Source organism: Myodes glareolus, chromosome 2 (assembly GCF_982192425.1).
Source record: "Myodes glareolus chromosome 2, mMyoGla1.1, whole genome shotgun sequence".
Taxonomy (NCBI): domain Eukaryota; kingdom Metazoa; phylum Chordata; class Mammalia; order Rodentia; family Cricetidae; genus Myodes; species Myodes glareolus.
Genome location: NC_142027.1, coordinates 67,062,800 through 67,081,114, shown reverse-complemented (window position 1 = coordinate 67,081,114; position 18,315 = coordinate 67,062,800). Strand labels below are relative to the sequence as shown.

General features: G+C 48.3%; 1 protein-coding gene across 17 annotated transcripts in view; it reads right to left on the bottom strand.

The window, feature by feature from the left end:
• Nucleotides 1-18,315, bottom strand: part of Kalrn (kalirin RhoGEF kinase) — a 598,618-nt gene that overhangs the window by 126,335 nt on the left and 453,968 nt on the right. For all 17 annotated transcript variants that reach the window (XM_048454114.3, XM_048454115.3, XM_048454118.3 and 14 more), the window contains exon 34: nucleotides 7,388-7,634. In XM_048454114.3, the coding sequence (XP_048310071.3) occupies nucleotides 7,388-7,634 (247 nt within the window). The remainder of the gene's footprint in view (nucleotides 1-7,387; nucleotides 7,635-18,315) is intronic.

The following is an 18,315-nucleotide window of genomic DNA, read 5'->3' as shown; positions in this document are numbered from 1 at the left end:
GTGTTCTGCCTACATGTATGCCTGCAGGCCAGAAGATGGTACCAGATCTCATTACTGATGGTCGTAAGCCACCATGTGGTTGCTGGTTGATAGGAATTGAACTCAGGACCTTTGGAAGAGCAGGCAGTGTTCAGTGTTCTTAACTTCTGAACCATCTCTCCAGCCTCATCGATCACTGTATTCCTTTTCTTTTCTTTTCTTTTTTTTCTTTCTTTCTTTTTCTTTGTGTGTGTGTGTGTGTGTTTCAAGATTTCAAGATAGGATTTCTCTATCGTTTTGGAGCCTATCTTGGAACTAGCTTTTGTAGACCAGGCTGGCCTTGAACTCACAGAGATTTACCTGCTTCTGCCGCCCGCCCGAGTGCTGGGATTAAAGGTGTGCACCACCACCGGCCAGCTTAATATTTCTTATTCAATGCATTTGTTTCAGGTACCAAGAGTATTGTGGTTTGTTTGTTGGGGGGAAGGATCTTGCGTGACCCCAGTTGGCTTGAATTTACTGTGTAGCCAAGACTGCCCAGGGCTTCTGATCTTTCTGCTTCCACCTCCCACTGGCTGGTATCACAGTGTTTGCCATCTAAGCCAACAGACTGATTAAAACCAAAATGCTTTACTATTTTTCTTTTCTTTTTTTTTATATTTATTTATTATGTATACAATATTCTGTCTGTGTGTATGTCTGCAGGCCAGAAGAGGGCGCCAAACCTCATTACAGATGTTTGTGAGCCACCATGTGGTTGTCGGGAATTGAACTCAGGGCCTTTGGAAGAGCAGGCAATGCTCTTAACCACTGAGCCATCTCTCCAGCCCCCTGCTTTACTATTTTTCATTGCAGGTATACTATAATGGCAATGTTATTATAGAATAAAATTGTATGGACAGTGTAGGGACCCATTGTCTTCCTCATTCATCACACTCCCAAGATTCCATGAGGCAGTGGGCTCTGAATTTACGAATGCAGAGGGACAGGAGAACAGCCAGCTGCAGCTTGTAACCAGTTGCTTCATGCCTGAGAGGATCTGTTTTGATAATATTCATCCTCCATGCCTCTTTAGTTTCTTATGGTTTTAGGCATGGGAGAGTAATCTGAAACCCAAGGTTACTGCTCTTAATGCAGAATTATACTAAAGAGGGGGAGGGAGGGAGGGAGGGAGGGAGGGAGGGAGAGAGAGAGAGAGAGAGAGAGAGAGAGAGAGAGAGAGAGAGAATCAGACCTTTAGAGGATTCTTTTGATGGGCAGAGGGGCATTAATTCTCTGGATTGGATAGCAATGGGACCAAGAAAGGGGACCCTGAACGTTTGGGTGTTTGGCGCCTGGGATTTCAGTAGTGGAATGTGCTGTCTATTGAACAGGCTGCAGCAGCTTCAAGGCTAGGCTAGCTCCTGTCAGAGGCAGATAAACACTGTCTATTGTCTAGAGTACTGCCCAGGACTGCTCTGCCCCAGAGACTTTGTCGTAGGCCAAGTACCGCGTGTTAGTTAGTACTGATGTCAACTGGGCAGGCTCTGCAATCACTAAGAAAACAAGCGCCCAGGCCTGTCTATGAGCGATCGTATCTGCATCAGGCTAACGGAGGTGGGAGACCCACCCTGACTGTGGACAACCCTAGTTCATGTGTTGGGGTCCTGGTCTAGATAAAAAGGACAGACAGCAGGCTGAGCACCAGCAGGCACCGCTCTTCACGTCTGGGCCGTGGATGCCATGGAAGCAGCGGCCTCGGGTTCCCATTGCCCTGGCTTCCCCACGTGATGGCTGGAAGTTGCTTTTATCTGGCACACCACAGGACAACATCTGCCTCTGGTCGCTTCTGTTCTTCCCAGGGACGGAAGACTTGGGTGCCAGAGGTGAGAGGTTAAGTTGGAAAGGTATGCTGTGGTGTGTTCTGCTTTGTCCTGAGCCAGGGCCTCATGCTCTAGCCCAGGGTCCTCTCACATGTGTGTGATCTTTCTGCTTTACCTCCTGAGTGTCGGGACTACAGGCCTGAGTCACCAGGTCTGGCTGGTGTGGCCTTCTCCAAATCCTCATCCACGCAGACTGGTCAACTCAGGGAGCCTCAGACGGAAGGCAAATTGAAGTATACGTTCTGATGCCTTCAGTCTGGGGAGGATGCTGAGCAGAACAGAAGGCCAGACCCTGGGAACAGAGAGCCTGCGAACCAATCTGAGATACCATCTGAGAGCTTTACAACCTAAAGGCAAGTCACCTATTCTCTCCAAGACTGTTTCTTTGTCTACAAAACCAGAAAAACACCACTTATTGTCACGGAAGCATTAGCCCTCAAATCAGTCCAGAGTTAGACTCAATACATGAAGACACTTTTTGTTGTTGCTGTTAAGTAGGCACAGATTTACACACTGATGTCAACTATCTCGGCCTTGTTCAGCAACCTCTGGCCATGGGTGGCATTTACCCACAGCCTGGGGAAGTGTCCTGAGGTCAGTTAGGCAATGACAGTGGAAACCATCAGATAAGTCCAAAAGCTAGAACTGCCTGTGTTCAGTCAGGGGTCACTGCCCTTTGCTCAGGCTCTCTGGATACCCAGGGATTGGCTTCACCCAGAGAGGCATCTCTTTATACTTCTCCCAGACACTAGACCCAGCCAGAAGGCACACAGGCATATCCCAGATATCACGGTAAAGACAGACTGAGATTGGGCTTTGGAGCCTGGGCATAAGAATCCAGGGCTAACTTTAAACAATCTTCACTATTTTTAAGCATACACTGCTCTGGCATTAGGCGCATTCACTTTGAAAGGGGTTTAACCTGAGATACTAAAGAGTGTGTTCAGGGTGTTGTGCAACCAAGACATCTCCAGAAGCCTCCCAACCTGTGAAACTAAAACACACTTGTTCAGTGCTCCCCTGAACAATTTAATTGCCTAATTCCCTCCTTTCCCTTGTCCCTGTAAATCACCATCCTGCCTTTTGCCTCCGAAAAGCTAACTATTCAAAGTATGTCATATAGGTGAAATAATAGAGTATTTGTCTTGGTGACTGGGTTATTTCACTTTGCACAATGTCCCCAAGGTCTGACCATGATGTAATCTGGTGTCAGATTTCCCTTTCTTTTTAAGGTTGAATGATATTCCAGCATCTGTGTGCCATGTTTTGTGCATGCAGTTGTCTACAGACACCTGTGACTGTCATTAACAATGTTATGAACATGGGTGTGTAGACAGGTTATGTCCTTGCTTTCAATTCATGTCGAAATACTCCCAGAAGTGGGACTACAGGATCATATGTTAAATACATATGTACAGACACACATATACACATAAAGCTTGAGATTCCCTACAGTGTTTTCCATAGCAGTGGAGACATTTCACATCCCGACCAGTTATCCAGCCGTGTTCCAATTTCTGTATATCCTAACAGACACCTGTGATTTCTGGAGGCGTGTCCACATTAACCAAGGCACTCTAATGGGCCCGCAGTGGGATCACACTGAGGCATTGGTTTGCATATCCCTGGTGGACAGAGATACCCAATCTTTCCCGTGCTCACTGGCACCTGAGTATCTTCTCTGGTGAAGCATCTAGACAAGCCTTTGCCCGTATGCTAGTCCACTGCTCTGCCCTCCCTGGTGGAGCTCTATGTCTTGCTATACCCCGATGGTGCACACAACTGCCTCCCATCACAGTTTTCAGCATCCAAGTCTCACATCTGGGGATGCTACACCCATAATCCACAGGGCATCAGAATCAAGGCACTTTCAATACTGAGGAGGCGCATGCCTGAACTCTGGTCTAGGGTAGGGCGTTGCTATTAAAGGACCAAACAAAAATACCTCCGGACTTCAGGAGCTGGGAATAACTATAAAGGCTTTGTCCTTCGCAGGGTGTTGCCCACAACTACCTGCTGTCGAGCAAGTGAGAGGGAGCTATGGAGAGATCAGATCAGATCTCAGGAGGCCCAACTCCAGAGAGAATCCTAAGAGGACAGGGTGTGGAAAGCAATGGGAAATGTGGGCCTGCCTCATTTCTGCTATTTGGATATTTACAAAGTCTGGATATTTCTCCACAACCCCAGCATGAGTCACATCATGCTAGTATCAGAACAGCCCTCTCCTGCCCCAGAGGCCGCCCAGAAAAGGAGGGGCAGAAAAACCCTAGAGCCATCTAGAAACCTGCAGGCTAAGTATGCACAAGGTAGTGGGGCTTGGTCTGCCCCATCTCCTTGTGGCTTTGTGGGACCCAGAGTCTCTTTGGAAGAGGGAAGACTGGGCTGGTGCAGTGGTTCTCAACCCAGGCTGTACCTTAGATTCACTTCTCGTGCCCAATACAGGGACTCTGGCTCCCGCTGTTCTGGGTACTGTCGCTTTGGAAGGCTTGCACCTTCCTTTAACGTGCACACTGGGTGAAGACCTGCAATAGTGGCTCCCTGAATTACCTCCTTGATGCTGTGCAGTCCCTGTGCCCCCATTTCTGGCCCAGTTATCCATACAGCACTTAGTATACCATGAATAGTCCTGACTTCATATAGCATGTGAGGCAAGGACTTGCACCAACCCAGGAAGGTTGTTAGCAGGGCTAGTTCCTTCTTCCTGGGAACCGAAGTGGAAACCAATTCTGGCCTGATGACCCCTAGGTGGGTCCCCTAGGACCCCTAGAGGCTGTCCTCCTCTAGGCCACAACTCCAGAGGAAGGCATTCTGGGTAACTTCTAATATAGAGTGCCTACTGAAGAAAAACCTCAGCTGGCAGAAGCAGCCCAATAGGTCTCTGCTGTTTCCAAACATGGCACTACTCAGGGCACAAGGGGTGCTCTATAGTGACACAGAGCCTAACTGCTGGGAGCAAGGCATACCCATGACCGTGTCATATTCATTTCCTCGCCTCATCTCACTTGTTACCCAGGCAGTTCTGAATTTGTGGCAACTTTCTTGTCTCATCCTCCTGGGAGCTGGGAATATAGGTGCAAGCTCCCACGCTTGGCTGGGCACCCCCGTTTTCTACTTCAGTTGGGAATGAGAGTGGCCTCACAGGTTGCTGCTCTGTAGGCCCAACTAGCCAGTCTAGGCTTGGAGAGAAAGGCCAACTGCGAACGAAGAGCCACCAAAATGGGAGATGTGGCCTGGTGGTCACTTTTGGAAGCCCTTCTGACTGGTACTGTTAGCTGGAAAAGTTCTGCGGCTGCTTGCTTGCCTCTCTCTGTTCTTCCCCCTCTTTCCCAGGCCTGTCCTCAGCTCCCACCGTTAGCTGTATCTCCCCTAATCTGTCCGGAAGGATTTGCACTCTGAATGCCTACACAGACGGCTGTCGTTACCCTCTGAATCTCCATCTTTGGTTTGATCCTAACCATCTGCACTTGTAGTGGTCTCAGCTATGAGAGAATGCACAGATCGCCCAGCCACAGACCAGAAAGGGGAGGTCTAGGCCCCCCTAGTCACAGTACTGGAGCTGAGGCCCTCTTCAGTGAAAACAACCCATACCTGGGATCTGTGAAGAGCTTCCCCCAGCCTTTCTCCCTTACCCGGCGCCTGCACTCTATGGTCTCTGGCTGGATTCGTGGGAGTCGTAGGCACTCTGCTGGGCAATCGGTAAAGAATGAAACAAAAGCAGCAGCTTACAACTACAGAGGTGTGCTAAGTGCCAGGACCTGAAGTGCGCACGTGCGTGGGCGAACCTACTCCTTCATTTTACCCTCACAACAACCCATCCTCCATGGGCCCCACTTTCCCCCACCAAACTCAAAACAGAGACCTATTCACTAAGTTCCTGATTTTTGAAGTACCTGAGTTCTTTACACTAAGAATTTCAGAGGGGTGTGGTGGTTGGTTCTTCAAAGGACTGGGAAACTCCAATTACAAATGCCACACAGCTTCCTGGCAATCGCTCTGAGGTCATGGGTTGGGGGAGGTAGTTAAACCAAGGGTGAAGGATGTAGTGTGTGTGTGTGTGTGTGTGTGTGTGTGTGTGTGTGTGTGTGTGTGTAAGAGGTACCCAGGTTTTGATTTGTATTATGTCCAGAAACCCCCTGAGTTTGAAGAACTGGTGGTGCAGACACGGCAGTCCACTATCGCCATCTAGAGTTCAGAAGCAGTAAGTCATGCTTGGAAGCATGCCCTGATGGAATTTCCAAACTTGCAGGTTTCCAAGCACATAAAGTCATCACCTATCAGGTAGACTTCCCTGGGTCCTCAAGCGTTGATGGTGTCTCTGTGCTAATATCTGACCATTTATATAACTCAGTTCCAGACTAAGACTTGGTTCTCTATTAGTCTCGGGGCCTCAGTTTCCTCAGAGTAAAATGCATGAGTTCAAAGTCACACTGACTTTGGAAGCCTGTGTTCTCAGACACCACTGTGCATCAGCCCCCTGGACAGCAAACTGGTGTGGTCACCTGCTGAGCAGGTAGATGGGGCCTGAGCATCTGCATGGCTAACCTGTTTCCAGGGCACGCAGAAGCTGTCCTGCTGGCCATCACTCTTGGAGAGCCACTGCGTGTGGCCTCCCTGCCATCAATAAATAAAAGGCACGTGGAGGGAACAGAGTACACAGAAAACAAACCAGGGCCTGGATAACAGGTGTGTGGTGGCTCTTCTTGGTTGTCAACTTGACTACATCTGGAATTAAGTAAAACCCAAAACTGGAGGGCACATGTGTGATGGATTATCTGCTTAATTTGAAGTAGTGAGATCCACTTCTAATCTGGACCTTTGAGGTAGGAAGACACATCTTTAATCCCGATCTTTTGAGATGGTGAAAACCTACCTCTAACCAACTTCTGCTGGAAGTTTGTATAAGGGTAGGGAAGAAAAAGTTTCACTCTTTGCCTGCTTACTCTTGTCTTGCTAGCAAGTCCATTCCTTCACTGGCATTAGAGCCTTCTTCTTCAGGATTCCAGTATCTACTGAAGACCAGATGAGATACCCAGCCTCATGGACTGACAACTACGGATTCTTGGACTGTCTGTTCAGAGCCAGCCATTGCTGGATTAACTGGGCCACTGCCTGTAAGTTATTCTAATAAATCCTATATATTCACTGAACACATCAAAGGAAAAAGGTGACAGGGGGACCTTGAATTCTGAGTGGCAGAGGCGATGGCCAAGTCCTACTTCACTGGTGGCTGGTTGTGGGGTTGTTTGGTCCTCCTGTCAGGGTGCAGACTCGAATCTGGGTGTGGTGCAGTGCAGAGGGAAAGCTGGGAGAGAGCTCAGAGGTCAGTAGTCAGCAGTTCAACCTTTGTTGTTCAAGAATAGATGGACTCGGAAAGGTCGGATGACTTTCTCTAAGCCACACAGACACACTTAGCTTTCTCCTCAAGCTTTTAACATATCCCCTCTACCTCCAGATCTCAGAGAAACCCAGCTCAACCAAACTGGACTCCGAGGCCTGTTCTGAGGCGCGCGGCCTGCGCTGGCCACCCTCCCCTCCATCCGTCCTACCTTTCACCAAGGGGAAGAAGCAGTCCATCTCTACGCTGCTGCGCGAGTGGGAGATGCACAGGGTGCTGCTGGGGACCAGGCCTTCCTGCGGGGGGCTCCGCTCTGTGGTCCGGACCAGACACCAGCCGGGCCTCTCACTCGGTCGTTCCAGCAGCTCCACCGTCTGGCCCACCTGGATGCTCAGCTCACTGCTGTGACCTGCACTGAAGTCCTGGAGGACCACGGTCAGCTCACATCCGCCTGAGAGCTTTGGTGGGTGGTGGTGGGAAAGGGGTGTGGAGGGTGTGTGTGTGAGAGAGAGAGGCGGAGAGAGGGAGAGAGGGAGAAAAGATGGCACGAGGGAAGAAGACAAAGAGTGGGGGAGAGCAGAGGGGAGGAGAAAGAAGGGGAGGAAAGATGGGAGAGGGTGGAAAAAGGCAGGAAGAAGGTGGGAAAATGTTGGGAACAAACAGGAAGGAAAAAGAAAAGAGGAAAAAAAGGTAATTAGTACACTGCTATTGGGCACTCAGACAGCTCAGCCGAGCCACTCTGGAGCCTGCCCAAAGCCAAGGCTTTTTATTCTAACTCCTTGCCTCCTTAGCGTTCCTTCTCTTACTTCATTGTCAAGTTTCCTGCCAACTGTGCCTTCAAACCCCTTCCCTGTGTGCCCTGTTCTTCCTCCCAAGGGCTCTCCTCCATCCCCCATCCCTTGGACTCAGATGTGCTGGCGTTTGTTTCTCAGCCACTTTCACTGGACCCTAGGTGACGTTTGGGACTAACGCAGGACATGACCTCCCTTCTTTCTAAGCCACATAGCACACCATGTCTTCAACCCTCCCTGGAGCCATAAAACAGGCTACAACAACACACCGGCATTTGCCCAGCCCCTGGGGGTCAGGGAGGGGAATGGGAAAGCAAGAAGAGGGGTCGTGTCTTATTTAGGAGCACAAGTATGAACTCTGTGCTTAGATGGCCTACACTTCCCTACTGCAGAGGCATAGAACAAGGAGAGACCCTGGGGGCAGACACAGGCCCCATTAGCTGCACCCTGAGGTGGCTTACTTTTTACTTAGGGGTTTGTACCCCTTCCTCCCTTCCCTCTGGCCTCAAATCCATGAGGATCATTTAAGTCTATACCATGCCTCACAGAATTATAGTTCAGAGCTTCCAGCTTGGAGTAGCAGCTGCATTTAGAGTCAGTGAAAAAGACAGGGAACAGAAGGGATGAGGCAGAGGCCTAGCTTGCCAGCTGCTGTCCTCCAAGGCTCGTTCCAAACCTCTCCATTCAGAGGGGATTCCCATACTGCCCTTGGGGAATTCAGCTTCAGTCAATGAAGCTCTGATCAGAGGACCTGAACTGTCTGCAGCAGCAGCTATACCAACATGCCTGCCCAGTGCATGTTCTACGTTCTGGGGGGTCACTGCGGCTGGAGGGAGGATGGGGTCATCACAGTGATCATTGGGGTTAACCATGTGACCAGAGCAAAGTCTTAGCTACTAACGGGACTTGGCTGTTAGAACGCTGGGCCTGAGGAGACGGCTCAGCGGTGCTTGCCGTATAAGCGTGAGGACCTGAGTTTGGATGCCCAGCACACGTGTAAGAAGCTAGCTGAGGTGATACATTCGTGTGATCCAAGAGCCAAGAGGCAGAGCCAAGAGAATCCTGAGGGGTTTTGGCTAACTGGTCTAGCCAACTGGCAAACCTAAGTTCAGTCACAGGGCCCTGTCTCAGAAAGTTAGGTGAAGAATTATGGAAGACGATACCTGACCACTGACCTCTGGCCTCCATATAGATAAGCATGCTCTCTCTCTCTCTCTCTCTCTCTCTCTCTCTCTCTCTCTCTCTGTAAGTGTGTCTCTGTGTCTCTGTGTGTCTCTCTCTCTGTGTCTCTCTGTCTGTCTGTCTGTCTGTCTCTCTCTCTCTCTCTCTCACACACACACACACACACACACACGTTCATCAGACCGACGCTGATTGGCAGTTGACATCACCCCTATCTAAGGAGCAGGAAGGCTGTGCTGAAACACATCTCATGGGTGGGAGAGGTACTTCTAGCACAGGCCAGGAAGGGAAGTCTGTAGGGTAGAGGTGGACAGGCAAAGAGACAGAAAGAAGTCATGGTCACTGGCTCATTTTCTCCACTTAACATCAGCACATAGCCTCTTCCCCTACTTTCCTGCTGCTGTCTTCCCAGAAACAGCAAGGTTGTTGTGGGAGGCAAGAGCTCACATCAGGGTGTGGACAGTATGCGCATGCACCATCAGCAGCTCACAAGCCAGCACGTGGAAGCCCCAAGGCATCCAGACCATGGGCCTGACAGTCACCTTAGGAGCTCACACAATGCAGAGTCCTGGGCCGCGCCTCCCTCCACCGAGCCCTGACCACAGATTATAACTGAGCCGACTGGGGCTGGAATACAAGGATGTGTATTTTGCCAGGGACATCCCCCTGCTGTGATTGTAAAAAGATGGTTTCTAGAACACTGAGAAACGCTGGCTGGAGGGTTTTCTGTAGACACCGTGCTGAACTTGAACCCATATTTTTAGTATGAACCCCACACTTCTTTAGACCTTGGGGCACTGGGAATGCTTATTTTTGGCAGGTATCCAGGCTTGGCTGTAGTGCAGTAGTGAGCCGGGCCTCTGATCCTTGAAGTGCACTACAATAGTCTCACCCTGTGGTCTGGATTAGAATTCTCTGCATAAGTATTAGAGCACTGTACTCTACATCACGGAAGCACAATTGAGTCCTGACATTTGATTTCAGTTTTTTTCCCCTCGGTTACAGTCCAATAAACTGATTCTTTCGCTCATGGATGGATTCTTCTTAACAGTGTTCTCAACGCTGCGATCCTTTAATAACAGTTCCTCATGCTGTGGTCATCCCCAATCATACAATTATTTTTGTTGCTACTTCATAACTGTAATTTTGCTACTGTTATGACTCATGATGTAAATACCTGGTAGGCAACCCCAAAGGGATCACAACGCCAAAGGGATCGCGACCCACAGGTTGAGAACCACTGCTTTACAGAGTCCTGGTTTAGATAACCAGGCAACTTCCTCGTATTCTGAAGAGTTTCTGTGGCTGAGCTTCTGTGCCCCAGCGGAAGAGCTCTCTGTGCTAATGCCAGATGGTTTGTGCTTCTCCTGGGGCCATGGGCACGCATATGAGAAGTGGCTCTCACAGCCTCAGGCTAAGCCTCGGGAGGGCTGTGAGCCCCTGGACAGACTGTTGAGACAGTAATTTATAAGGCCTACTGTTTCCTAGTAATATTTAAGTCCTACTAGATAGGGGAGAGGGGAAGGCTTTGCAAGGGGGGGGGGGAGGGAGAGGGGATAAAGAGCCAGGCTATGTGTCCACGGTTCAAGACTGAGCGATGGAGATGTTGCTCAGTGGTAGAGTGCTGGCCTACCATGCTGGAAGTATTGGGAACCCTTACAACAAAACAACCTAGTAGCCAACGACCACAAGGAAAACTCAGTCCCCAAACCAAGATCCAGTGTCTCAGAAAAGCACCACTAGACGGCAGTGTTGTTTCTCAAAAGCTGCCCGTCTGTCTTCAAACACAACAGGACAGTGTGAGAATCAAGGGGCAGTTGCTTCAGAGCCCACACCTAAATGATAGCCACACGCAAGTTGTAGATCCGACAAAGATAGCCATTGTGGCTCAAACACAGGATGAGTGTCCATTCACACCTCATCTCTATGTCTTGATCAAAAAGATTTACCAGATCAGGTCTTACCCTACAGCGAGAATGGAAATGCGGGGTGTCTGCCAGGGAATGGGGCTGGGACAAAGGCATAAGCTGCACTGGGCAGAGCTGACCTCACACAGACCCTTCCCATCTTTCCCCAGAGCACTAGGAGGGTGTTAGGCTGCCCAGGGGATTCCAGCTCACACATGCGCAGAACTGCTTAGGAATCCTGGTCAAGAGAGGAGAGGACAAAAGACCTTGGCGCACTTACAGGCCTTGCATGTGATTCATTCATGACTCCAGTTTTGATTCAGGGACGACTCACACCGAATGAAAGTTAATCTCACAGAGCATGTAGTTCATTCATCAACAAAACCAGCTTCCCTCACTAGCACAGCACTATTTCTTAGACACGTTTGCCTGGGCATGGTATGGACGGAGGCCAGAGGACAATTCAGCGGAGCTGGTTCTCTCCTTCCACCTGCTGGGGACTGAAACCAGGCTGTGTGGCAAGAACCTTGACCTGCTGAGCCATTTCCCCCTTTTGACACACACACTTCTCTGCCCAGACACATCCTTCCCATCTCTGACTGCTTGGTCCTATGTGTCAGCAGGACACACTATTACAGGCCCAGGAAGCCTCAGGGAGCCTCAGGGAGCCTCAGGGAGCCTCAGGTTCACATTCTTCCTCTTTCAGTGTCAACAACATGGGCTCGGGCCTCCCACTTCACTCTCTGCTGCCTTGCTTCTTGACCCTGCACACAATATATCTGGAAAGTTCTCGCTCTCTCCAGAAGCTAACTACATCTCTGGTCTCAGGAGTACAAATCCGGCTCTGTTTATGTTGTAGAGATCGTTGCAAGTGGCATCTCTGTTTAATTTCTTTTCATCCCCATAGCCTCTTAAGGACTATTTTAATGCTGTCCTCGGCAAGTTGTTTGGTTCTCATTCTGTATGCGGTGGTATATTTGTTTTCTCATTTTCCCTTTAAGGTCGGTAGAATGGATGTTTCTTGCATTTGGCATCATTTTCCATGTCTCTTTTCGGAGATGGCCCTTTGTGTTTTCTGGTTTTCTTCCCCCCCCCCCCCCCCCGACAGCCTTATTTCCTATGATGTGTCTGATGCTGCACACAGCTTGCCTTTCGTTTATTTCCTTTTGACTCATTAACCACTGAGAGGCAGACACCCTGCTGTGAAAGCCACCCGCTTCTTGATGCCCCATAGCTCTATCTTGTGTTCACTCAACCCCTCTCAGGGTAGAGCCCGTCTAAGCCCATGTGGGCAGCGCCGAGGTCCCCATCCCAATCTCTTCTATTTCTTTCACACTGATGTATTTTCCCAGCAAGCTTTGCTTGTCAGTTCCTTGGACATGCACCCACTTTTGAGCACAGATAGCTTTATCCCTCGCCAGTCTCCACTCTCTTCCTCCCTTTCATGGTTCTGTGCACACTCTAACTACCGGTTCGCCCTTCTGCAGTTGGTGGCTTGTCCACAGATATAAAAGAGTATAACCCTTCCCTCTTACCCACAAAAGGACAAGTCAATCACCAGTCCCTCTCTTCCCTTAGAGAAGCTAAGAGAAAAACAGGCCCTGTTGAGAAGTCTTAGGAAAGACACTTAAATGTGAGCTTCACTTCTTTGCCTTCATATGCTGCCTGACTTCTTAAGACAAGCCACTGCTTTTGTTTTTTCTCTCTGAGGTACCCTTGCTCCCATTCTCTCCATCCACAACATTAACATCATGGGTGTTTGGGGAGGATGTCCATCCTTCTCCCTGGCTTCCCATACAAGTCTCCTGTGACTGCTTAAGACTCAGGAGGCCCTATCACTTCCTGGCCAAAACTGCGAGGCTGTATCATATTTTCATGATATATATTATTTGATTATCTGCCAGGGATGCTTAATTTTAGTTAAATTCTATTCGGGAGTCTAAGTAAGGAAGTGTTGGGGGTTAGACTATTAGCTTAGGACCTTGGCATGAAGTCAGGTGTGTTTTGTTCGCTCTTCCTTTATTCTAATCTCAAATCCTCATTTCTAGAATCTTCCCCTTTTATTCCTGTTATCAGTGAGTCCTGGTTGGCCTCTTGCCCCTCATTCTTGGTCTCCTGGAACTAGAGTTCCATATGGTTGTGAGACGCATATGGGTGCTAGGTAGGAATTAAACCCAGGTCCTCTGGAAGAGCAGCCAGTGCTCTTAACCACTGAGCCATCTCTCCAGCTCCTCTGCTAAGACATTTTGATGTTGTCTGCCCACATTTCCTTAGGATGCCAGCTGTGAGCCCAGGCCTCACCTAAGCTCTTGCCCACACTTCCCGATTCTCTCCCTGATGGACATTTCTGGTGAGATCTGTTCCCCTGTTACTATTCCCAGGTAGACATGGCTTCCTCCACACTCTACAGACCGCCTGTTAGGACCTTCCCTGTCCAGTTCCAGCCTGACCTTCTTTCCAGGACGTTTCCCCATGCAGGGACACTTTGGTGCCATCTTTGGTGGCCCATATAAGGGGCCGAGGGACTGAGTGTAAGCAACGGCCATGAGTTATGAACGAGGACATAAAATCAAGGGTTTCTCTAGTTCTAATTCTGTCATGGGCTTTTTGGTTTGGGTGGTGGATAAGTGAGTAAAACATAGTTGATACTAGAAATGTAAATTTGGTGTAAGGCTGTATAAAGTTTAAAAAAAAATTAAAAAGAAATGACTACATTTGCTTAGATCTATGTTTGCTTGCTTAGCATTGGGAGGTAACACGAAGCCTCTTCTTAACAGCACAGGATGTGCTGGATTGCCCCAGTGAGCATCTTCAATCTGTGGAACGTGAACACAGTTGCTTCCTCATGGCTCTCAGTGGCACCAGAGAGCCAGGGCAGTGCTCTGCCTCGCTTCCTACTGTTGCCACTTCAGGGCACAGGGTCTGTGCTTCTGTGTGTTCCCCAACTCTTCTCAGGCATCTACTCAAGCGTTTCTAAGGTCAAGTGGGGAGCCAGAGCTGGCCTTAGAAAGTGTGAGTGAGATGAGAACCTGTCTAACTGATGGGTTTCAAGGACACTGAAGACCCAGCCCCTGTCCAGAGACTTCCTTGTTTTTTCCTCCCATGTAAGGTCTCCTGTGGAACCCCTGGATCCCACCAGCAGAGTGCAGAAGCATTTCATTAGGTATTTCATTTGCCTCTATCAAAAATGCCTCAGAAACAAGTCCCTTCCAAGGGCGCATGATGAGACTCTCACTAGAGTGACCTGCTGCTGCACTTCTTTGACTTTAAGCATGAAGAGACCTGTACCAGCAATCTTCCCAAAGAGAAAGACTTCACAATAATAACACAAAAGCCCCTTAAAACTAAAATGCAAGAATCCACCAAGAGGAGAATACTGTTTAAGTTATTATGGTCCATCTAGTAGCGAGTGATGAATTAGGCAACCATTAGATTATGTATGTATATATGCATGTACTTATTTATTTGTTTATTGGTTAGTTTTTTGAGACAGGATTTCTTTGTGTAGCCTTGGCAGTCCTGGAACTCATTGTAGACTAGGCAGTCCTTGAACTCAAAGAGATCCTCCTGTCTCTGCCTCCCAAGTGCTGGGATTAAAGGCATATGCCACCATTGCCCTGATTTTTAAAATTTTAACTAAAAAAAGCTTTTTTAGATTTATTTTATGTGTGTGAGTGTTTTGATTACATGCATGTTTGCAGCGTGTGCATCCTGAAACTGGCGCTATGGACGGTTGTGGACCACCTTGTAGATGCTGAGAATTGAACCTGGTTTCTCTGCAAGAACAAGTGCTCTTAATTGGTGAGCCATATCTTCATCCGAAAATAAATTTGGGGGGGTTTGTTTATTTGTTTGTTTATGAGTCAGCATCTCACTGTGTAGCCCTGGCTGTCTTGAAGCTCCCTGTGTAGACTAAGCTAGCCTTGAACTCACAGAGAGTGCCTGCCTCTGCCTCCTAGCACTGGAGTTAAAGGCACGTGCCACCGCACCTGGCTCAGCTATCAGCTACTTACAAAGCTTTGGAATAGCATCAAAGCTGTGTATCCTGCATAATGTACAAACAAAGGAACAAGTCAAGAACAGTATATAGTTGCATATTTAATTGCGTGAAGAATATTGTTATTCATAGGAGCACATGAAAATGTTAACCTTGGCTTTGTTGAGCATAATCCCTGGGTAATTTCCTCTCTGCTTTCTAACTCTCAGTACTGTCCAGTGTTTCGCTTTATAATGAAAGTGATAAGAACACCAACAATAAGAGCCTCGAAAACAACTCAACAAATGTAACTAGGGGGAAGCCTGCAGCTGTTCCAGGAAGGCATGGAGAAGAAAGAGCAGCGGATGGGCAGTCCACCGTGGAAGCTTTGGAAAACCGCCACACGGCTGATGATGCCTCTACAGGGTGGCTTCAAAACGCCGCTAAACCCATGAGCCTGCGGCAGTGGGGAGCTCAGATGAGCGCTCTGGAAATTAAGGCATTTTACAATTTACAGATGTGATTTATCTTGAGTTGATTATAACGTCTGAAGCAACTGCGAGAAGCAATATTATGAATTAGGAACATTATCACACAGCCCTGGGATTTCCTCAATTTGCATGGTAGCCCAGGGAACTGCCAGGTCCAATTAAGAGGCTACAGCTCAGGATGGGCTTTGTCTGTGCGCTGGCACTGGTACATTGCAACGGAAGGAGCATTTTCATCTCCTTTCTACAGGGCTTAAGAGCTCTATGGCCTCGCAGGTCTCGTGGGCTGCAGAGTAATTAATAGTTGGAAGAACACGGGAAGGGGGATCAGGAGGCCTCAGAGCTGGTCTGGGGCTCCTTGTACGTGACCCTGAATTCCGTTTCCGTCTTCATATCCAAATCCTCATTCTTAGGAGGAGGAATCCATCTCAGGGCCCTTAGATTCAGCATTCCACAGTAGATATACTGTATTCTTTATTCTATATATTCTATATTCATGGTGGAAACACAGCTCTGCTTAATTACCTTGAACACTTTTCATTAATGTGTTGTATTGTTTGTCACCTATACCCGCATCAGGATATAAAGTCAAGTTGAGCAGAAGAAGTCTTTGCTTAAATCTGCCCATATCCTGGGTCTAGAGCGATGCCTGGCATGTAGCAGGTACCCAACACACACCCACCGAACACACCAGTGTGTCTCATGAATCTCTGCCTGGTGTGTAGCAAAACAGTCTGGCTATAGTGCCGAGTGTTCTCTCACTGGCTGCCTATATGTTTCCATCCTAGGCCCCATAGTCCTTCTGCCCTGAGATTCCTACCCCACTTTTAAATCATCTCACCTTTTATGATATGGCTATAACTCCACCAACCTCTAAACCTGATGACAATTATACAAGGCAAGTTATAACCTATAAGAATGGAGAGATCAGGAAATCATGTATGTGACCATGTCTAAGAGAAGTTAACTGTTCTCATTAATATTTACTTTTTGCACGACAGAAAGTAGACATACGGAAGTATTTGACATGGTAGAACAGAGATACGAGACACAATTCCGCCAGTCAGTTAGCTTAGCACAGTCCCGTGACGGGCTTAGGAAGTAGAAGTACCAGGCAGTACTGTATGTGTGTGTGTGTGCATGTACGTGCGTGTACGTGCGTGCATGTGCATGTGTGTACATGTGTGTGTGTGCATACACGGAGGTGAGGCAGGAGGAAGGCTGAAAGTCTGTAAAGATCCATAGCTCTGTCCTCTATCTTGTCCACTCTGTTCTGGAAAGTTGAAATTCACGCAGGCCTGCATACAGAAGGGAGAATGGCTCCCACTGCATGCCTCTCAGCTCCCAGAACACTCGCAGCCGAACAGAAACATTTTGGGAAGGTTTGACAATTATTCATAGGAGAAGCCAAGGGACTTCTAGATACTCAAATACTGCCATCTGGAGAGTCTCCCCACGAGCACACTGCAAGGACGCCTGCCAGACAATAGCCCTGTTCCTCATACAAAACATCTGGTATACCTCATTCATATATGCGAACACTCCTCAGACCACCAGACTTCAGGAAAGCCTAGGAGGAGCTAAACCAGGTAAATAATGAGGACCTGGAGCTCACGTGAAGCTACTTATAAGCAGGAAACACTACAGCGTGGTCAGAGAGCTGAAAGAGGGCAGTGCACTCATGAAAACAGAGCAAGCTGCTACAGAAAGGGCACAAAAGCTCCAGAACGACAGAGAACTCTTAGGAATTACGGCTGTCATGGCTGAACCAAAGCACTCCCTAATGAGCTAGGATATTTTTTGAGATGGTAGAACAAGAGCATAAACGATGGAAAGTGAGAGAAAATAGGAGAAGATTAGAGACTTCACAAGTTATAGAGAGACAGAATGGAAAGAAAGCATGAAGAAAATCTCCCAGAACTGAAAAGCAAGAACGGCTAAAGTGATACGATGTTTTAAGAGACTGGTATGAAGAATTAAGAACCCCATTCTAGAACACAGCATTAGGAGCTATTTACTACAAGGCTACTCTAAAAGCCCTCGGAGAGCTTGAGGAGGATGGAGAATCGGATAAGCTACGACAAACCAAGGGTTTCAATGACAGTAGATTTCAAAAGCAACATTAAAACACAGAGAATGGGGCATTCCTTCAAAATTTGGAGGGCGAGTCATCCCCTTCCCAGGGTTTCAGGCCCAGTAAAAGATTTTCAAAGTACACAGTCCCTCATGTCCCAGTGTCCCTTATGCACAGAGTTCAGCAAAAAGTTACTGTGCTTGCTACTTGTTATCTTTTAAAGTTTTGCTTTTTTTTTAGTCTCTTTCTTTCAGAAAAAGATTTATTTATTATTTTCATATGCACCAACTGCCTCTTTTTGTTTTGTTTTTATTTGTTTGTTTTTGAGACAGGGTTTCTTTGTGCAACAGTCCTAGCTGTTCTGGAACTCAAGCTGTAGACCAAGCTGGCCTCAAATTCGGAGCTCCACTTGCCTCTGTCTGCGCTGGGGTTAAAAGTGTGCGCCATTCAGGCCCGGCTGGCCGGCTGTTCTGTCAGGTCCTTATTTCTGCCCCTCCCCAGGGGATACAGACCTGACTCTGATTTTGGTATGGGTGTTATGGGCAGCAGCTGTCCCTCCCCAGTTCTCTTTACAGTTCTTTACTTCTGGAAAGCCCACACAAGTTACCAACAGATATGGGGCCAGGAGGAGCAAGCAGGTAGACCCTTCGCCCATTGGAGGAGACAGTTTGGCCGAAAGCGAGGCCGCTCCCACCAAACCTAGAGCTTTGCCGCCGAGGCT